Here is a 22,979-nt window from a genome sequence, read left to right on the forward strand (position 1 = left end):
CCTTATCTTTTTGATAATAGATTCCCTCCAATGCCTATCAAATCCTGGACATACATTCATACCGTGATGCTGTAAGGTGCTGACTGGAATAGGTGGGTGGAGGTAGCACTTGTTGATGGTAACTTCATTACAGGATGAGTAGTGAAGGCAGTGAATTTGGGTCCCAAATGTCATTGTGAAGACATCCTTCTTTTAGAGTCATTCATTTTCTCTAGAAAAGAATCCTCTAGTCCCCTTCCAGGAGTTGTGGGAGTAGTACGTGTGGTACTCTGAGGAAAATGACTGAGTGCCCTTGAGGTTGGCCAGATTTTCACTTAAACCTCTGCTTTACCTTCTCTTTTGGGGCTTGTAACCTCTAAATACTATCCAGGTTCTATAAAGAGTAAATCTCTCCTACAAGGAAGAGGTTAAGGGTGGTTGGCTGATTTCAACAAGGTTCCTGCCAGTGTTCAATCATACCCACACAAACTTCCACCCAATCCCCTGCTAAAACCCACACACTTCTCTCCTTCTTTCCAAGTTGCTTCCAGGTTCTTGTCCATGTTTTTTGTCTTCTGAGAAGATGATGAAATATTTTCTCTGCTCATGCCTCTCCTCTCATGTTCTTCTTGTGGGTTAATAACGTTTTTACTCCTTTACTGTTATGTTAGTTGTAATTTGCAAAGGAAAGGAGGTATATGTGATCAACCTTGCAGGTTGAGCTAAAAGTCTGGCTGAATATTTTTATTCTGTAGTAGAAGAAAAATCTTATTTATGTACTCCCAGATGCAATAAAATTTGGATATCCTTAAACAATCCTAAGAAAGAAGGAATTCATTAGTATCACATTTTAATGAATTCTGAAGCACAGAACTGTGTGAATCCAGAAAATATCAGAAGTATCAGCTTCTCTTCCAGCTAACTTTTGAAATATAAATACTTTTTGCCATTTACCTAACTACTCGACATCAAGATGGCATACCTTTAAATAAAAACATTTTAAAATTAAAAACTAAAATTCTGTTTTCCTCTGGATGTATCATGTGACTTTTCTGAGCACACGTGATTCATGGTTTTTGTGATTTATTTTTAGAGGAGAACACTAAAGAATGGAACAACCACAGCTTGTTACTTTGGAACACTTCACACTGACTCATCTCTGCTCCTTGCTGAAATTACAGGTGAGCAAATGAAAGCATGATTTATGGGCACATCAAGCAAAGACAGCCAGACCATCGTGGCAAACAACTTATATGTCCTTGTGGGCAGATCTGCCTTTTAATTGCTAGAACATGAGCATTACATTCTTTTGCAAGTAATTAAGTGTCTGTGTGTCACTGTGGCCCTTAGAAAATTTTCTGAAGTACTTAGAAAATAGAAAACTGTATCTTAGAGTGTGTTCTCTTTTCTAAGTACTCTGATTATTTACTTACAATTTTTGGTTACGGAATGATATATATGAGTCTGAATTTTGTGTATTAATTTAGGGCTTCTTAGGGAAACTTGACTAATTCTAGCTGTGGTAATAGTTTCTTACATCAGCAGATACATAGTGGCTGTTGGTAGAGCTGTTGACTAGAGTCAGGGCACTGTGCTAGATGCTGGGAACACAATGAGATTAAAAATAGTCTCTGCCCTTGAGGAGCCAGACAGAATACCTACACACATGGATTACTAACCTTAGTAACTTCTCTGGTGCTGTTACTAGACGTCTAGCATTGTGCAAAGCACTCTGTAAGGATTGGTTCAGCAGCAAACAGCCAGCTGAGGTGGTTACTGACGTCTTCATGTTACAGATGGTTAGACTGACGCTCAGAGAGGGTCAGTAACATGCCCAGGGTTGCACAGCTAGTAAGAAGAGCTGATTCTGGATTTAGGTTGATGAGTCCAGAACTTGCAACCGGCACAGTGCCTGGCACATAGCAGATGCTCAGTAAATACTGTTGGCTGATACACTGATGCCACTGTTTGCTTATGCAAAAGACCTAATGGGTGACTCTGAAAATAGATACTACAGTTTTCAGAGAAGGCAAAGAAAACCCAGAACTAGGACACCTAGGAAGACTTTATGAAAGGGGCCTTTAAACTGGGCTTTGATGTAAAGACAACATGAGGGGAGGATAAACTCCAGATAGGAGAAATGACGTGGACACAGGTATGGGAACAGGAGTGTCAATAGTGGATGCAAGGACCACAGTAGTTTAATGGGAGGAGTGGATTCATCGCCTGGGGGCGGTGGGAGAAGAAGGTAGGCAGATGGGAGGGCTCAGATTGTAGAAGAGCTCAAATACGCACCAAAGACCCAAAACAGGTTCTGAGTCTAGGTGTGAGTGATGTGATGAAAGTGGTATTTTAAGGAAGATTAATCTAATGGCCAGTTATTAAAATGAATTACAGGGTAAGGAGAGAGGCAGAAAGGTTTTTGAAAATCTCTTTATGACAGACATGGAGACACTGTAAAAACAATTACCATTGTCCCATATAGTCTCAACTTTCTTGCTGTAATCCCAGCACTTTGGGAGGCCGAAGTGGTTGGACCGTGAGGTCAGGAGATTGAACCATCCTGGCCAACATGGTGAAACCCTGTCTCTACTAAAAATAAAAAAATTAGCTGGGCGTGATGGTGCATGCCTGTAATCCCAGCTACTCAGGAGGCTGAGGCAGGAAAATCGCTTGAACCAGGGAGTTGGAGGTTGCAGTGAGCTGAGATCGCGCCACTGCACTCCAGCCTGATGACAGAGCGAGTGAGACTCCATCTCAAAACCAAAACAAACAAACAAACAAAACAAACAAAAAAACACCACCTGACAGCCTGAGAATGGGGATGGGGGAGTAATGGGTTAAAGTGATGAATAGAAAAACGTTCACTGTTTACTGAATATAGTGGGGAGTTTGTGGTGGTTATTGTTCTTAAGTGGTGTGATGGTGGATGATCTTTTACATTTTCATTCATGTTTTCCATAATGATTTCGATTTAAAACTGATTGTTAAAAGCTTAGAAAAAGTACTGTTTCAGAAACAAACATGCCTTCATATTATTTTTGTGTATGCTTTACAGATAAATTTGGACAGCGGGCATTTGTGGGCAAAGTTTGCATGGATTTGAATGACACTTTTCCAGAATACAAGGAGACCACTGAGGAATCGATCAAGGAAACCGAGAGGTAAAAAGCCTATTTGTCTTGATTTGTCTTACAGGTTAGTTCTTGTGCTGCACTGATGGAGTTATAGATGGGAAAAGGAAACAGGATACTGTTATCACCCATTTGGGATGTGCACATACTCAGAATGCTTTGTTTAATGCAATGAGTCAGCTAGTCTACGGTGAATTTGATCAAACACTTGATAATCATTAATGATTCACAAAGAGCTTTCCTTTATAGTGCCACACTTGATCCTCATAGAAATCTCCATGAAGCATCTGTCTTTTATGATAAGAAAACTGAGTCTGACATAGGCTAAGAGGCTTGCTCACAGTCATACAGCTTTTAAGTAGTGGAGCCAGAATTCAAAACCAGGGCCTATGACTCTAAATTCAAAGTTCCTTTTTTTCTTTTCTGTTTTTTTGTTTGTTTGTTTGTTTTTTTTTTGAGACAGAGTCTCACTCTGTCACCCAGGCTGGAGTACAATGGCGTAATCTCAGCTCACTGAAACCTCCACCTCCTATGTTCAAGAGATTCTCCTGCCTTAGCCTCCCGAGTAGCTGGGACTATAGGCGTGCACCATCACACCCAACTAATTTTTGTATTTTTATTAGAGACGGGATTTCACCAGGTTGGCCAGGCTGGTCTCGAACTCCTGACCTCAGGTGATCCACCCGCCTCAGCCACCCAAAGTGCTGGGATTACAGGCATGAGCCACCACGCCTGGCTCAAAGTTCCTTCTACCATGATATAGATCTCACCCCATATTCAATGTAAATAAAGAGAATAAAAGAGAAATAGAGGGTATGCAAGAATACTTGGTATAGCATATATTAATTTAAAAATGGTGATGGAAGTGAAGAATTATTTATGAAATAAAATATTATACAAGAAGTTAGGAAAAATGAGTTATATTTACAGGTTAATGAGACTTTCACTACAAAAGGATTTTTTAAAAAGATACCAAAGTAATATATGTTTCCGTGGTACAGAACTTAGAGAAGCACAAAAAGGTACAAAGAAGATTTTTTTTTTTATGAAGCCACCAAAAGTTACATAATTGGGTATCTTGTATTGTTTTCTCAAGGTGGTATATGCATCCTTCACTACTACTTCGTCCTACCTTGGGAACAGGAAAGTTGTTCTGGATGTATGCTGGAAGGGCCATCATATGCTAATGTAGGGAGCTAGAACATCCCCTCTCCACAAAGGTGACCTGAAAGAACATCTCTGCAAGCTGAAGCGCAGGCATAAGGAGGGAAGGTGTGGTTCCTTTTTCTGCTTTGGTTCCACATCTGTGCTCACAGGGAGTAGGGCCTCACTCTCCTGCCTGTAATAAAGGCTCTGAGGATGTTCTGTGGTGACACAGGCTACAGAGAGACCATGGGAGGGAACAAGGCCCACTCTGCTGCTGCTGGCCATTGAGCTGGATTCCCAGAGGTCGTGGACAGCCTACTTTGGGAAGATTTCCACCTCAAAGAACAGGGTACCATATGCAGATAGAATCATAAAAGGTAAAGATGTGCAAGGGAAATGAACACATGTTTCCACATAAAGACTTGCAGGTAAATGTTCGTAGTGTCATTATTTATAGAAGACAAATGTGGAGCAGGTTCACTGAATACAGGTGTCAGTCCCAGGGGGGGACTCCAAACACCTCACCAATACTGCACACCACTTGCATGAGTCCAGTGAGGCAGCACACTTATATAACAAGTTAAGTGAAACAAGTTTATTATGCACAGATAGGTAGCAAGGGACAATAGAAGCTTAGGTGAACTGATCCTCCACGGCTCAGGAAAGTTGCCCAGGAGTCTCATACATGCATGCCCCACGTCACTTCATAGTTGAGGGACCCTGCGAGCATGCTCTCTCTACCTGTGGTTTTATACCCAGATGAAACTGGACTCACTGAGCTAAAACATTGCAAAACATCCTGTTCTAGGAGGAATGGGAACAGAGTCCAGGCTGTTCTGACCAGTTTCTCCATATCTCAGAGTGGTTGCATTTCGAGCACATTCTACAGTTACTCTGATAACTACAAGTAAGAAAAGGGGAAAAGCTGGGTCACCAAGGCCATATGGGAACCAGTCTTGCACCAAATAGTGGAAACAAGCAAAAAAAATTTTTTTTTTTTTTGAGACAGAGTCTCGCTCTGTCGCCCAGGCTGGAGTGCAGTGGCGCGATCTTGGCTCACTGCAAGCTCCGCCTCCCAGATTCATGCCATTCTCCTGCCTCAGCCTCCCAAGTAGCTGGGACTACAGGCGCCCGCCACCACGCCCAGCTAATTTTTTTGTATTTTTAGTAGAAACAGGCTTTCACCATGTTAGCCAGGATGGTCTCGGTCTCCTGACCTCGTGATCCGCCACCTCAGTCTCCCAAAGTGCTCCCAAAGTACAGGCGTGAGCCACCGCACCCAGCCAACAACCAAAATGTTTATAACTGGTGAATAGATAAACAAAATGTTGTATACAATGGAGTAATATTCAGCCATAAAAAGGAATGAAGTACTGATGCATACTACAACATGGGTGATTTTTAAAAACACTGTGCTAAGACAAAGAAACCAAACACAAAAGGCCACATACTATATGATTCCATTTATATGAAATATATAGAAAATGCAAATTCATAGAGACAGAACACCAGCGATTGCCTGGGGCTGGAAGTAGGAATAACTATTAACTAAATGAGCCCAAGGAATCTAACTGGGGTGATGAGAATGTTCAAAAACTTGATTATGATGGTGGTTGTAAAACCCAATAAATCTACTAAACATCATGCATTTGTGCACTTAAAACAGGTGAATTTTATGGTATGTAAATTATACTTCATTAGAAATAGTTTTTAAAAATAGGAGTATGTGGGTGAGATTGTGTTCATGTACATTTGTGTTTTCTAGTTCACATCCACTTTAGAGAAGAGTTGAGTAGAAAGTGATTAGATTTTTTAAAAAGAAGATTTTGTACAGAATAAATAGCTGTGAGCATATCTGCAGAGACTCCAGCTCTCTGTGATTTTCTCCTGTGGTACAGTAGAGCTTCTCTTGATGCTTCTAGTATTCTTCCCCTCACTTTTCTCCCTTAATCACGCATCATTGAAGCCCAAACCAAAAAGGCCTGAGAAGCTCAAGATGTATTAACACACTCCGTCGAATTAAAGTTGAAAGATGAATTAATGCACTGAGGCATTCTTCCCATTTGCCAAGGTCAGTGTATGGGTTTGTCCAACTTGCATGTCAGTATTATTTTTGTGTAACAAATTATATTTAAAGCCTCCAGGAACTTGCTATAGGACTCGCAGGGTAAATCCTCTTGTAAAATGAAGTAAATAATTTACCCTCTCCCTACCCTTTATTATAGATCAGGGTTTCTCCTGTAGATTGGATTTGCTTTTAAGTACATATGGCCTGCTCATTAAATTACTTTTGGTTATTGGTCATACTATGGCTTGAGACTATGAATTTTCATTATGTTCTTTTTCATATAACATCAGGAGATTCTACTGACCATATAAATACTTTTCTTATATTTTAAAATGGCTTTTCTGTAGTACCTTAAGGATTTGGCAAGAAATTGTATCGTATTCTTTTTTTTTTTTTTTCGAGATGGAGTCTCCTGTTGCCCAGGCTGGAGTGCAGTGGCACAGTCTCTGCTCACTGCAGCCTTCCCCTCCCGGGTTCAAATGATTATCATGCCTCAGCCTCCCTAGCAGCTGGGATTACAGGCCCCTGCCACCATGCCTGGCTAATTTTTATGTTTTTAGTAGAGATGAGGTTTTGCTGCATTGGCCAGGCTGGCCTCGAACTCCTGACCTCAAGTGAGCAGCCTGCCTCAGCCTCCCAAAGTGCTGAGGTTACAGGCGTGAGCCACTGCACCTGGCCAAAATGTAATTTTATTCTGTTCAACATCTAAGAGATACAGAAGAAAATGCTTTAGATATAAATCTTTCCCAAGACCAAACGTATTCTGATGCAAGTTTTAGAAGTTCAGCTTCTTTCTATTCCCCAGACCTCTTTCCCCTTAAAAGTGTCCTCTGAAAAGGGAGCAGAGGGGCTGCTTATATGCTCACAGAGAGGAGGAAGTACCCGCCTTCCTTTAGCATTGGCCTAGCCCAGCTCATCTATTAATCCATTTTTGTGGATAGTAAACCTTAATTCTCATTTTGTTCTAAAACAAAGAAATGCCGGAAGGCAGAAAGCCGCAGCTGCCTAGCCAGGGCAGAAGGAGCCATTTCAACGTCTTTACAGTTGCCACCATCCCTGCAGGCATAAACTGGTGGGATCACTACCATCCCATTCCCCATGCACCTCACAACCACCTCTCGACTATTCCTTCTGCTTTACTCCAATGTTCATCCCCAAGAGAACTCTGTCCTTGGAAATAAATGGTGATATTGTGGGAACAAGTAGCTTCCACTTTAGGAGAATTTGAAGTAAAGAGCCTCATGGCTTCTGAAAGCCTCCAGGTGCATAGGACTTCATGACTCTAACATCCATAGAGCACAATATATTGCAACATTTCTCCAAACAGAGCTTGAGCTAGTAGAACAGCTTGAGTGCTGTGGGAATATTTGAGAACAGCCCGACTGATGCTAGATGATAAGATTACATTTCCCTGTGATTTTGCACTCCATCTCTGGCTGCAAGTAAAAAAGCAGAGTAATTACTACTTGTTAATCTTTAATTAGTGGTGGTGGAACATGTGCAGCATTAGAAGCATTAGAAACGTTTGCATGAAAATCAGGATATGTAAGAATCATATTTTTACCTTTTTAAGATGTTTATTTGAAAATGGCCGGTTGGGGTGGCTCACGCCTGTAATCCCAGCACTTTGGGAAACCGAGGCAGGCGGATCACAAGGTCAGGAGATCGAGACCATCCTGGCTAACATGGTAAAACCCCATCTCTACTAAAAATACAAAAAATTAGCCGGGCATGGTAGCGGGCGCCTGTGGTCCCAGCTACTCGGGAGGCTGAGGCAGGAGAATGGCGTGAACCCGGGAGGCAGAGCTTGAAGTGAGCCAAGATTGCGCCACTACACTCCACCCTGGGCGACAAAGCCAGACTCTGTCTGAAAAAAAAAAAAAAGAAAAAGAAAAGAAAAAAAGAAAATGCTCAAGTTTTCTAACCCATTTGTTGCTTTATTTCAGATTTGTGTCAGAAATGCTTCAAAAGAACGTGAGTAACTTTGTTTAGAGCTCGCTTTTAGTTTGCCTTTGCATTAGCTGTAGGATTCATGAAGTCGCTTGATAGTGATTAGTCTGTGTACGATTGACTTATCCCATGCATGAAGAAGTATTTACCTGAAGCCTGATGTGTCACTGTGGACTGTCACTGTCAGCTCAGTGAAGTCAGACGTTTTTAAAAAATTATCTTAAAATATTTAATTGACAAATAAAAATTGTATCCACTCAAGGTGTACAATGTGATGATTTAGATATATTTATACACTGTTTAATGATTATTAGAATAAAATTTATTAACACATCTATTCCCACACATGCTGTACACTAGATCCTCAGAACTTGTTCATGCTATAACTGAAAATTTCTACCCTTTGACCATCATCTTTGGCTAACACGGTGACCCCCATAAGCCAGCAATCTCACTTTCGGGTGTATATCCAATCCCATTTTTGGGATTTTCTTGTGAGATGTGGTGGGTGTATATCCAATCCCACTTTTGACCCACATAAGTCAGCATGCTATCCCACTTTTGGGTGTATATCCAAAAGATGCAAAATAAGCATCTTGAAAAGATGTCTGTACCTCTATGTTCATTGCAGCATCATTCAGAATAGCCAAGCTCTGGAAACAACTTAAGTGTCCGTAGACAGGTAAATAAAGAAAATGCAGTGTGTATGTCTATCTACAAACACAATGGAATATTATTCAACCATAAACAGGAAGGAAATCCTGCCATTTGTGACAATGTGGATGAACCTACAGCCCATTACAATAAGTGAAACAAGCTAGCCACAGAAAGACAATACTGCATGATATCACTTATTTGTGAAATCTAAAAAAAGTCAAACTTACAGAAATAGAGGTCAGGCATTTTTTGCTTTCTTGGGGGCAGCTGTGTACCTGGCTCTCTGTGTTTTGTTTTAAATAAATTTTGAAATCATGAAATATTAACAATTTTAGTGGATGTGTTTAGACACCATTCACATATGTGCAAACATCAAGCTTGCTTTATTCTTAAAATTGTGTGTACTTTTCTTGGCTCCCAAGCCCCATGCCTACATGCAACAGAAAAACTAAATTTTGTCAGGCAGGTAAACTTCATCTTAAGTTCACTAAGCTTTTAGTTGATCCAATTTTTATTAGGACAGTCTCAGTCACTACCCAGGTTAGAGTTACCGTCTCAGGGTAGGTTTCCCTTCTTCAGTGGTTTTCCGTACCCTCCTCTGGGATCTGATTTCACAGGATTGGTTTCTGGCAAGCAGGGAGAGGGCTTGATGAGCATGGGCTGACTGGTGACACCTGGAAGTTGGGGACTGCTTGGTGGCCACCTCAACATTGGCTCTGGCCACTGGTGCCCTTGGCCTGCTCTGCAACACAGGCAGTGTCCAGTCCTGATGCTCCTGCCACTGGCTGCCTTGGTCCCCATGTGTGTGACACCTCACATGGGCTGCAGGCATGCAGCAGGCACCCCCCATTGTGGTCCCCTGGTGTTGGTGAGCCTATGGAGACAATGCTATTTCCTGTCTCCACCCCAACAGGCTGCACGTGGCTCCATCAAGCAATCTCTTAGATTGGCAAGCCTGACCCTTCCTTGATCATCTTTTGAGGCCTGATTGGAAATCATAAGAAATCTCAAAATTTCTTTCCATCTAACCTTGAGAGATTTAGATGAAACTTTGTAGATCCTTATCCTCACCACCCTTCTATGAGTCCTTCTCTCCTGCCTGGCCACTCACCTCAGGTGGCACCAGAGCCAATCCAACAACTGAATAGTTCTCAGGAAGGCTGTAACCAGCACACCTGCACAAGATGTATTCCCGAAAGGGAACTGGCTATCACTTCACTTTTAGTCTCCCCAGCACTCTTTTAAAACTTCAGGCTCCACTTCTCTTCATAAAGACTACCCAGTCTAGCCTTCATCAGAGCCTTAATGTGGCAGCAGAGGAGTATCTGTCATTTGGGATAGGATCTTTTGTTGAAATTGGGTGCTGAAGAGTATACCCTCCTTTATTCTCCACTTTGAGCTGTTATCATGAAACTCAGTACTTCCATCGACTGTTAGAATGGGGGACTGCTCCCCAAAATGAAGACATAAAATCATCTTGCTGTATGATATGCATTTTGGGGTACCCTTCACATTCATGATATCCATAGTTCCCTTTTTTTAAAAAAAAACTTTTAAGTTCAGGGGTACATGTGCAGGTTTGTTTACAAAAGTAAATGTGTGTCATGGGGACTTGTTGTGCAGATTATTTCGTCACCCAAGTATTAAGCCTACTACCCATTAGTTATTTTTCCTGATGCTCTCCATCTTTCCATCCTCCACCCTCCGATAGGCCCCACTGTTTGTTGTTCCCCTCTATGGGTCCATGTGTTCTCATCATTTAGCTCCCACTTATAAGTGAGAACATGCAGTATTTGACTTTCCCTTCCTGCATTAGTTTGCTAAGAATAATGGCGTTCAGCTTCATCCATGTCCCTGCAAAGGGCATAATCTCATTCTCTTTTTATGGCTGCATAGTATTCCATGGTGTATATATACCATATTTTCTTTATCCAGTCTATCATTGATGGGCATTTAGGTTGATTCCATGCCTTTGCTATTGTGAATAGTGCTACAGTGAGCATATGTGTGCATGTGTCTTTATAACAGAATGATTTATTTCCCTTTGGGTATATACCCAGTAATGAGATTGTTGGGTCAAATGGTATTTCTGTCTCTAGGTCTTTGTGGAATCACCACATTGTCTTTCACAATGGTTGAACTAATTTACACTCCTATCAACAGTCTATAAGCATTTCTTTTTCTCCACAACCTCACTAGCATCTGCTATTTTTTTGACTTTCTAATAATAGCCATTATGACTGGTATGAGATGGTATCTTATTGCAGTTTTGATTTGCATTTCTCTAATTATCAGTGATGTTGAGCTTTTTTTTCACATGATTGTTGGCTGCATCAATCATATGAAAAACAGTGAAAAGTGTCTGTTCATATGCTTTGCCCACTTTTTAATTGGGTTATTTTTTTTCTCATAAATTTGTCTAAGTTCCTTATAGATGATGGATATTAATTAGACTTTTGTCAGATGCATAGTTTGCAAAAACTTTCTCCCATTCTATTGGTTGTCTGTTTACTCTGTTGGTGGTTTCACTTGCTGTGCAGAAACTCTTTAGTTTAATTACATCCCATTTATCAATTTTTGATTTTCTTGCAATTGCTTTTGGTATCTTTGTCATGAAATATTTTCCCATGCCTATGTCCTGAATGGTATTGCCAAGTTATCTTCCAAGGTTGCTTTTTTTTTTCTTCTTTTTTTTTTTTTTTTGAGACCGAGTTTCTCTCTTGTTGCCTAGACTGGAGTGCAATGGCGCAATCTCGGCTCACTACAAACTCCGCCTTCCAGGTTCAAGCAATTCTCTTGCCTTAGCCTCCTGAGTAGCTGGAATTACAGGCATGCACCACCATGCCCAGCTAATTTTGTATTTTTTGGTAGACACAGGGTTTCTCCATGTTAGTCAGACTGGTCTTGAACTCCCGACCTCAGGTGATCCGCCTGCCTTCGCCTCTCAAAGTGCTGAGATTACAGGTGTGAGCCACCGTGCCCGGCCCTTCCAGGGTTTTTATAGTTTTCGTTTTAACATTTAAGTCTTTAATCCATCTTGAGTTAATTTTGGTATATGGCATAACGAAGAGGTATCAATTGTTTTTAATTATCTCCAGTATTCTAGAGTGAAGCCCATAGTGACACCACGTTTTTCCCTCTCCTGCTCTGAGACTTTGATGGGTGAACTCGGCAGCATTGCTAAAACCCGTGATTTGCACATTCAGGTGGGTATTCTTCTTCTCTTTATGCCTCTATGCAGACCTGCAAGATTTCTTAGCACCCTTAAATCATCATCTCCAATAATCTACAGTTCTTTTACTGAGTAATCTCTAATTCTTCAACTGAGATCTCCTAGAGTCACAGCATAACAGGAGAGAAAGGACCTCTGTAGATATCACCTAATCCAATTCTCTGCTTTTGCAGATAAGAAACCCGAAGTTCCTTATACCCTCAAAGTTTTCTGATCAGTCTTCTAAAGACAAGAAAATCTTTATAAGTAATGGCAAGATCAATAACAGACTGTTATCTATTGTCCATAAGATACATTTAATGCATTTATTTCTTCTCTTTTACTTGATACTTTCTCAGTGTGCTCTGTACCTTCATTCTTAGAGAAACCAGCTATTATTTGAAAAACAAAAATAACCTAATTTCCACCTTACAAAATAGCATTTAAAACCCCTTTTGTTCTGAGTTTCTTAATTTAAAATCAGAACAAAAAAGTATACCTTACTTTGTCATTAAGTTGTTGCAATTTAGGAATAAAACACTTTTTAAAGCTTATATCTGGGTTAAAATTGAGAGTTCCCCTTCTCCCATCCAAGCTTAATTACATCCTCTACTAAAATTTCTCCTCTTAGGAGTTGATGGTCTTATAAGAAAGGTCAGATCAGGGCAGAGAAAACACATTCATTCTTTACCGTTTATAGACTGGTGTTTCTTTGGTTTTTGTTTCCCAAATCTATTTTCTTAGGAACCATTAACTGCTCTCACCTTCCCTATTATTATTATTATTTGCAGCCTATAATATTTGAATTTTTAATTCAGTCCCACACATTTCTCTCCTGGAGATAAAATTCAAAACTTACCTGATATTTCTGCTTTGCAAACAAAATGCTTCTGTCGCTGACAAAATAAAATACAATGAACATTTAGAAATACATGAAAAATAAGATGAGAAGAACACACAACAAAATCAAGTTTATCCTTGCCAGACAGATGCATGTGAATGTATGCACATTTACTCACATTTATCCAAATGACCCAAATCATCAGGTTGTCCTATCTTCTATTGCTGTCCACGCATTTCATCAGTGGTCTGGGATTTCCTCAAGGCCAGGGATGGAGTTCATTGTCTGGGTAAAACACCTGTTTTCAGAACACTGCTATTTTTTTCTTTTAAAAATTTAGTTATCCGTGTTCTACCTTGTGGAAAGAGAGAAACGGCATTGCCATTATTGGAAGTATTAATTATGCCCTCTTGGGTTTTGTGGTGCCCTACAGAAGGGTCTTAGGGGCCTTTTTCAGTGTGGGGGCGTATATAAGTGAACCCCACTGTCTGTTTTTTTTATGAACACTGAGCTCTTTTCTTAAATGGCCAGCATGGCCAGGCATAATGGCTCATGCCTGTAATCCCAGCACTTTGGGAAGCTGAGGTCGGCAGATTACTTGAGGTCAGGAGTTTGAGACCAGGCTGGCCAACGTGGTGAAACCTCATCTCTGCTAAAAATACAAAATTAGCCCGGTATGGTGACACATGCCTATAATGCCAGCTAATTGGGAGGCTAAGACAGGAGACTCACTTGAACCTGGGAGGCAGAGGTTGCAGTGAGCGGAGATTGTGCCACTGCACTCCAGCCTGGGCGACAGAGCCAGACCCTATCTCAAAACAAAACAAAAAAAAGGTGAGCTCCAGAAGAGGCAGGTTGCTAGGCTCCTGACTATCTACAAGGAGGACTTCATATTTGTTCTAGCTGTAGGTTAGAATTTGGAAAGACTTTGTTGGAAAAATTTGCCTTGAGGTTACACATACACATACACACCCACACTCACACACACACACATACACTACATGTTCGTGATATTCAGTTTCTTTGTCATATACATTATATTATCTGTGATGTATATAATTGTTTCTAATAAAATGCGTGTGCAATCTTCATTGCCTTTCTATGTGGTCCCTTAAATATGCAAGTAGAAAACTATTCACACCATTTTGAGGTAGGAAGTGTAATTTCTAATGGTATTTTACAGAAGGAAAATGAAAACATTGTCTTTTCTTGTAGAGCCATATAAGTGAAACTCGTGATGAAGTTGAAGCTGTGAAAAACTTACACCCCAATTATAAAAACTACACAGATGTGTATGATAAAAACAATCTTTTGACAACTAAGGTAAGTTTTATATCATGACATAATCTGTTTAAAGGAGGGCATTATCTAAATTTTAAAATCTCAGTAGTAGTCTTCAGATTTCTGATATGAATACGTTTCTTTTAAAAAACGTTTTAAATTTTTAATTTTTGTGGGTACACAGAAGGTTTATATATCTGTGGGGTATATATGCATACATTTCTTAAACTAGAGTAAAGCCCAGAGAGTGTGTGTGTGTGTGTGTGTGTGTGTGTGTGTGTAGTTAAAAATGGGCCCGAAGTTTCATCTTAGTTAGTTAAATCTAAAGGCTTCATTGAAGATGGGAATGTCATTTGGTCCAAGGACATTTTAACAGTATCTATTAGAATGTAAACGTGCATTTCTTTGAGTCAGCAGATGCATTTCTAAGAATTCACTCTGTAAGTAATATGAATAGGGATGCTAATTATATATTAAAGTTTAAAAATTGTTATCGGTGGGGAATTAAATTACAGAGCATACGTAGGATTTTATCCAGCATTCACAAAGAAAGAGGTATACAGGCTTATAAGGAAGAATGTTTGTGTAATATTATTTGATGTGTATGTACATATGTATAGATGCATGCTTACTTAGAAAAAAAACTGTCTGAAAGACATATATTAAGTATTAAAAATGACTCTTCCTGAGGGACAAAGCAGAAGGACTTTCTGCTTTTTATTTTTAAATACTCTGAGAGTGCTTTTAAAAAATGAGTATGCATTACTTCTATAATTAAAATTAATATGTGTAAAGAGACCTCATTACAATAATGTACTACTTGGCCTTGGCCTTCAATGAAATGTACAAAGCATGTGGAGAGTTTACTGTAGCAAATAATTTCTTAGTGACTATGTGAATGGAGATATGACTATAACTGATTTAAAAGGTTAATACTCTGCATAAATCATGTAAAAGCTACACCATAGTTTTCATTCTTTACATATATTTCCATATGATTAATAAATTAACCTTCCATTTGCATGTTAATTTTATTTGCACAGAGATTGGGAAAGTTATATTTTAATAATAATTCTGTAGTCACTGGGCCAGGCGTGGTGGCTCATACCTTTAATACTAGCACTTTGGGAGGCCAAGGTGAGCAGATCACAAGGTCAGGAGATTGAGACCATCCTGGCTAACGTGGTGAAACCCCATCTTTACTAAAAATACAAAAAATATAGCCAGGCGTGGTGGCAGGTACGTGTAGTCCCAGCTACTTGGGAAACTGAGGCAGGAGAAGAGCATGAACCCGGGAGGCGGAGCTTGCAGTGAGCCGAGATCGCGCCACTGCACTCCAGCCTGGGCGACAGAGCGAGACTCTGTCTCAAAAAAATAATAATAATTCTATAATCACTGAACCGTGCCTCTCAAAGGAGAAAGCAAGTTGGATACAGGTTTTGTACTGGGGGAAAAATAATTTTGAAAGAGTCAAGTCTTATTTAAGAAAATCTACAAATAAATACTACCAAGATTAAAAATTTAGAGAGGTCTCGTATGTGTGCAGTGCCTGCTTTCTTGGATCAATTTTACTTTCTGACTTAGTGATTAGAAGATGTTAAATTTCCTAGTTTTTATGAAAATATAAACACAGGTGAGTTAAAGTTTATTTAGTTGAAAATAGCAAGGTCACTGGCACCTATATTGAAGCTAGGGGCAGAAATAAAGAACAGCGCTTTGTAGGATTACTCTCATGGCTTCCACGTACTGAGAAGGGACTTTTAGTTCTAAAAGGGTTTAAAATTGGAGCAAGCACAACCCTACCAGTCGCTCACCATGGAAACTTAGAAAAGAAAGTAACTTGACAGTCTTCTAAAGTAGAGATGAGAAAATCACGTTTCCTTCCATCTGGATGGATATTCGGTGCTAAAGATCACCTGGACCAAACCCTCATTACTTTATAGATCAACAAAAAGAACCTAAGTAAACGCCACAAATTTGCTGAGATTTTTGTAAGACAATGTGTTTACAGGCCTTTTCTGAGGTATAATTTGTACCCAGCCACTTTGTACATATAGATCATCATAAATGTTCTTGTAAAGATGCCTACAGTCAAGCTACAGCTTCGGTCTCTCTCTCAAATACCTTGTGAGTGAGCACCCACTTAATCATTTGTGAGTGGTGAACTCCACGTAGGGCACTCTTCTCTCCAGACAGTGATGGCACACGGCTGCTACCTCTCTGCAGAAGAACTGAATGTATTCCATGAACGAGGAGCGTCCATCGCACACTGTCCCAATTCTAATTTATCGTAAGTAGACAATGATTTTTGGTAGATTACGAATGGCTGGGTTGCAGATTAGCAGCCAAATGCCTTTGTTTCCTCTGTCATTCCTCCAGGATCTCTCCCGTATTCTGTGTTTGACAGGAACCAGATAGATAGACATTTACTCGTGCTGTTGAGGAGTAAAAGAGAACACATGAGAGGACATTTATCTCAGAGGACACATGTGAAGAGCACAGCATCTTCTGAAATCTGAGTTTGTACAAAAAAAAGGACAATAGGGAGTACAACATAAAAAATTTCTAGTGAAAGTACTGAAGGGAGCCCGTATGTCAGCCAGGAAATCCAGGAAGAGGGTAGTCACTCCCATTACTGTTTGTGCTGTAGTGTTGGAAGGAAACGCAGCAGTACCAAAGCCGATACACTATAATGTATGTTACCCTGTTGGACTTGACGGAATGCCAGCCCACACAGTCTAGCCCAGGAGGACCTTGTCCTATTATAATTCCCCAGAATACAGAGATGTTATTTATTAACTGGTTCTTAACCTTTTGAAAGGTGATGGATCCATAAATGAATAAAATGAAAGTTATTGGCTGTGCACAGTGGCTCACGTCTGTAATCCTAGCACTTTGGGAAGTGAAGGCAGACAGATCCCTTGAGGGTCAGGAGTTTGAGACCAACCTGACCAACATAGTGAAACCCCATCAGTATTAAACATATAAACATTAGCTGGGCGTGGTGGCAGGCACCTGTAATCCCAACTCCTCAGGAGGCTGAGGCAAGAGAATCGTTTGAACCCAGGAGGCGGAGGTTGCAGTGAGCCAAGATTGCACCCCTGCACTCCAGCCTGGGTGACAGAGTAAGACTCTGTCTCAGAAAAATAAATAAGTTATAGCCTGCATTTTCAGGGGAAAAAAGCCCATGGATATTACAAATGTTGCGTCTAATTTCAGGGAATTCATAGATCTCATGATGCCAGTCCATGGATGCTAAGGTTAAAAACCCATGCTTGTGGGTAGTGATCTCAGAAAACACCTTCAGGGAAGTAAAACAGGGAAGGGAAAGAAGTCAGTAAAGATTGTATCATCAAGGAAGTTACCACTGTGGGCTCCCGGAGTTTAATCCTTCTATTTAATAGAAAACCCAGGGAACCAGTGTCCAAAACAGAACTCAAAGTTATCCTGCCCAAGAAGTGAGGGAGCTGGCTGTGATAGTAATACCCAAATGCCTACGGGTTCTTGTTGAGGGCTCCTGGGTGGAGGGGAGAAGCGTATTCATTCCCTGGAACTTCTGGCCTTCTCCAAACAAGGGCAGAGCAGGCTGTAGCACAGCAGAGAGCTGAGAAAGCTCCTAGGCAAAGAGCTAGAGGCGTTCACAGTTGGAAATCTAGGGACTTTGCAATTACAAAGATATATGTCAGTGTCATTATGAGAAGGGTGCTGAGAGCCACAGTGACATATTTCTGGAGTGCTTTAGGGACCCCAGAGAGTCTGAGTTTTCAAACTTAAAGGAGTGACACATTACAGGGAATCTTGTACAGCTTAGTGACTATAATTATGGTCTAGTTACTTGATAGTGGAAGGATTTAACACCCATTGGGTGTTAATATCCTCTAAATTAAAGCATAATCTAGCTTTGCAAATTGAGTTTTGAAGTTAAATTTCTTTAGGACACATTTCTGTTTAAATGGTCACTGCTGTTCTTTCTCCAACAACTGAGAGATTTATTGTGTATGCACCGGGGCTTTGGAAATTAGAATTATGTGCATCTTCCAGCAGACCACTTCGACCTTTGCAACTTTTTAGAATTCTAAGGATCACCTTAGTTTTCCTTTGTCTCTTTAGAAAGGCAGCACATGGTGGGTGTGGTGGCTCATGCCTGTAATCCCAGCACTTTGGGAGGCCGAGGTAGGAGGATCACCTGAGGTCAGGAGTTCGAGACCAGCCTGACCAACGTGGCGAAACCCTGTCTCTACTAAAAGTATAAAAATTAGGGGGACATGCTGGCAGGCACCTGTAATCCCAGCTACTCGGGAGGCTGATGTAGGAGAATCGCTTGAACCTACCTGGAAGGAGAAGGTTGCAGTGAGCCGAGATTGTGCCATTGTACCCCAGCCTGGGTGACAGAGTGAGATTCTGTCTCAAAAAAAAAAAGAAGAAGAAGAAGAAGCTGGCACATCTCTTAAACTCAGGGTCACTAGGTCCCAAATTCAGCCCAGGAACCATCTCTCCTACTTTCCCTGTCTTCAGAGGCAGCATTTGGTCAGGTCCTGATTCTTTAGGCTGCACCCCTTCTTCCAGCTGTACTCCCCTTTTTTGATCTTGTAAGTTACTACTCACTCAGGGTAACAAATTATTCCAGGCATAGAGAATAGGTAATGCTGTATAATTTCTACTTCCTAACATAAAAGGATGTATCCGTTAGAAAATATTAAAGACAGATAAGACTTTTGTATTAATTGCAAGGTTTGATTTCTTCATTTTTTTTTCCATACAAACGATCCCCTGCTTTTCCTTCTGGCTCTTCCTGCTTTGTGCCCACCTGAGATTAAGGGCTCTTTTATGATCCTGTTTACTCCGGGACTTGGATGGTCTGATCTGGCTAATATGTTTGTGTCAACATTAGAGCTGATCTATTGGGAACTGCAATTTTCAGTGATATCACCATCGTTGTTATTAGTGTTCGTCTTTTATTGGAACCCCATGGATCTCCTTGTTCTGACGTCTCCTCTTCTCTACAGGCTCAGCAGTGGCTTTCTAAATGTGCTAGAAGTCCTGAAGCATGAAGTCAAGATAGGGCTGGGTACAGGTTAGTAGTTCACCATTTGGAGCTATGGCAAAGTGGTTGATTACTATGTCACTTTCTAATGTGACTAATTTGTGGGTGACTGTTCCGGTTTTTTTTTTTTTTTTAAAGTAGTTTTGGGCTGGGCGCGGTTGCTCATGTCTGTAATCCTAGCACTTTGGGAGGCTGAGGCAGGTGGATCACGAGGTCAGGAATTCAAGACCAGTCTGGGAAACCTCGTCTCTACTAAAATGCAAAAAATTAGCCGGGCGTGGCAGTGTGCGCCTGTAGTCTCGGCTACTCGGGAGGCTGAGGCAGGAGAATTGCTTGAACCTGGAACCCGGGAGGCGGAGGTTGCAGTGAACCAAGATTGTGACACTATACTCCAGCCTGGGTGACAGAGCGAGACTCTGTCTCAAAAAAAAAAAAAAAGTTTTATTATCTAGTAGAAATACCTTGATAATAAGTATCTAACAAAATAGAGAGGGGTTAGAAGCAGTAAGAAAATGTATGCAAAGGGAGAAGTTTTGATGACACTAACCTCCTGAAAGCTGTTATCCCTGTTTATTATTCAAAGATTAGGCTATAAAGGATAATTAATTCCTTCTAACGTGTTTCAGAGGTATTTTAAAAACAGTCCTTGACTTTCGTTTTGTTTTGTTCTTCTGGCTAGATTTTAATGGTTTGGATTTGTATATTTTTAGTTTTCAGTAACTGTGTCATTACAAATACTGTCTCAAAAATTTTTTTGTCCTTGCCATAGTAAGCACAGATTCAGTCTATGGCAGAATTGAGAATTCTGATGTATGTTAAGAACTGGTTTTGCTTTTAAGCAATGTTTAGCCAAATGAGACCTCTCCATAGCCACAGGCAGCCCTGCTTGTCTACTAGGCTGAGGGATGTTCTAAGTGCATATGGATTAGTGATGGATTCATGATGTCTGCTTTCCCCACAGCACATTTTAGTTGTGTTTCTTGAGAGTGTGCAAGCATTGCTCGCTTTGAAAGTATGAGTCAGGCCCAAATGTCTAAGTGTCCTCTGTGAGGCTTCTTTTATGACTGAATGACTGAATTAAAATTTTTTTAATGGGTATGGGGCACGAGAACGTGTTTTCTGTTCTTGATGCCTTTGTCTTCCTCATATTTAAGAGCATCAGGCTGTGTGCATGTTGACACTGGTGGTTTTCATCACTTTCTGCAGTAACTCAAGTCTCAGTTTCTTATAGTGAGACATTTTACAAAGCAATTAATTGGTAAGACACAATAATAGGCATAATGATTTTAATATTTTAAGAGAGCTATATATTAGATTAGAAGTTTTTCCCAATTTTATAGGAATCAAAGTAATCAAGATTTTGACAATTGTAATATTAAGCCTTAAATCATCAAGATTGTGATAATTCTACATAAAGTCACAGGTGTCAAAGGAGGAAACCAGTGATTTTACTTTCACAAAAAAGCTTTAAGGGATAAGAAAAAAATGGCCAAGAGTTTTGGTTACACACTATAGTCAGTTAACATGAAAAATTTAGCATTTGCATAAAAATCAGTCAGATATTGTTTTCAGATATTCTAGGATTTTGGTCTCCATAATTTAAGTTCATCACGTGGCTTTCCTTTCTTGACTTTGGGTTGTTTAGTGATCTATCAAGTTCAAGTCAAGTTCTAGCTGTCACTTATTATCTGTAAGACCTTGAGAAAATTAATTTTCTAGCAGTTGTTAGTCAAGGATTCATTTCCTGATTTCTGCAACAATAGTAACTAGCAATTACAACTATGTCTATCTTACAAGCTGTTTAGAGAATTAAATTTTAAAATGCATGCAAAATGGTTAGCACAGTGCCTGCCTGGCACATGACACAAATAAATAAATATTGACTTAAAAGAGAAAGGGCGAGGTTGGTATATTGACCAAACGTTTGATTAAATATGACCTATTAGTTTATTTACTCAGAGAATGATGTTTCATTTTTACCTAGTCCTTTTTGCGATAGTCACCCTCTACTCCACTATTTCCTAAACATGACTTATGTATCAATTTACCCTTCAATTTGTAAACTTTAGAAGATTGTTATACCTTATACTATGAATAGAGAGCAGGTCCAAGAGCAATTCACACACTCTGTCTATAACAAGTGCAGACAGATCTTGACTTGCAGAAATATTAGGTAGAAGAAACCCACATGAAATTTAACAGAAATATAGCAAAACAAGGTAAAGTGATATCACAAAGAATAAGAGTGTGAACAAATATCTGAAAATGATCTGCTTTAGGATCCAGAAGAAAATTTCAGAAAACTGCCATCATCCCTGGAGTACAGGAAAACATGATGCTATGAAAAGATTGTGCTAGAAATTTTAGAAATCAAGGAAGAAAACTGAAAAAAAATCAGATTAAAAAGTACGTAGACCCTTATACATGCTGAAAGGAGAGTGGATGGTACAACTACTTTGGAGAACGTTTTGGGAGTTTCTTATAAAGTTAAATATACATCTACATATGACCCAGCAATTTTACTCTTGGGTATTTACCCTAGAAAAATAAACATATATATTTGCAGAAATAGTTGCATGAGGCCAGATGCAGTGACTCGTACCTGTAATCCCAGCACTCTGGGAGGCCACAACAGGAGGATTGCTTGAGCTCAGAGATCAGCCTTGGCAACATGGCAAAACCCTGTCTTTACCAAAAATACAAAACTTAGCGGGGCATGGTGGCATGCACTTGTAGTCCCAGCTACTTGGGTGACCGAGGCAGGAGGATCGCTTGAGCTTGGGAGGTCGAGGCTGCAGTGAGCCGTGTTCATGCCACTGCACTCCAGTCTGGGTGACAGAGTGAAACCCTGTCTCTAAATAAATAAATAAACGAAAGAGTTGTAAGAGGATGTTTATACCAGCTTTATTTATAATAGCCCCAAAGCAGAAACATCTATCAGCAGGAGGATGGATAAGCAAGTTGAGGTATATTCATATAATGAAATATTATTTAGCAATAAAAAAACATACTACTGATATATGCAAAATGTGGGTAAATATATGCCAGTGTGTGGGCTTAAAGAGCACACACTGCGTGATTCCATAGGTATGAAACTCACAGACCAACAGAACTAACTGATATGGGTAGAAATCAGAAAGTGGTTGCCAAATGTTATAGGTGAGAATGTGGGGAATTGACAGGAAAAGGCCATGAGGGAATTTGCTGGGGTGGTAGAAATGTTTAATATCTTAGTTTTTTTGCAAAGTAGTTAAAGCTATATAATTGTTAACATTCTCCAAACTGAACATCTAAATTCTGTATGTATTATGGTATTTTAGTTATACCTCAGTTAAAAAAATGACAAACCCACCAACCCTGTAGGAAGCTCTGAGAAGCAGAATTATCGTTGCAGAAAATCAAATCAGTGATGTGGAGAATAAAGCTAACCAAAGATGATAGAGGGTGTTTGAGGAAGATCGATGTGAAGCCCAGAAAGCACAGAGCCAACACATGGGGTTTTTTCTGATGGAGCACACAGAACAAATGGGACAGATGCGATAGAGCTTTGAAGGGTAAATCTCTTCTGAGCTTAAGGAAGAACTGCCTTGAAAGTGCTTACCCTGTTTTACACTAAATCATAACTGAACATGTTGTGGCAAAATTTTTTAATTGCAATTTTAAAAATT

At 40.0% G+C, this 22,979-nt stretch overlaps 1 protein-coding gene across 4 annotated transcripts in view; it reads left to right on the forward strand.

Moving 5' to 3' along the window:
• The window catches only part of GDA (guanine deaminase), a 113,107-nt gene that overhangs the window by 70,952 nt on the left and 19,176 nt on the right, over positions 1-22,979 (forward strand). For 3 of the 4 annotated variants that reach the window (XR_003115925.1, XM_025359457.1, XM_025359459.1), the window contains exons 4-10: positions 1,073-1,160; positions 3,038-3,143; positions 8,274-8,301; positions 12,033-12,140; positions 14,202-14,309; positions 16,460-16,557; positions 19,274-19,341. Coding sequence is in view for 3 of the 4 variants with exons in the window: in XM_025359457.1 (XP_025215242.1) it covers positions 1,073-1,160; positions 3,038-3,143; positions 8,274-8,301; positions 12,033-12,140; positions 14,202-14,309; positions 16,460-16,557; positions 19,274-19,341 (604 nt within the window). In the remaining variant the exon portion in view is untranslated. The remainder of the gene's footprint in view (positions 1-1,072; positions 1,161-3,037; positions 3,144-8,273; positions 8,302-12,032; positions 12,141-14,201; positions 14,310-16,459; positions 16,558-19,273; positions 19,342-22,979) is intronic. The other variant, XM_025359458.1, reaches the window with a different exon arrangement.

The sequence above is a fragment of the Theropithecus gelada genome, chromosome 15, assembly GCF_003255815.1.
Source record: "Theropithecus gelada isolate Dixy chromosome 15, Tgel_1.0, whole genome shotgun sequence".
In the NCBI taxonomy this organism is placed as follows: Eukaryota; Metazoa; Chordata; class Mammalia; order Primates; family Cercopithecidae; genus Theropithecus; species Theropithecus gelada.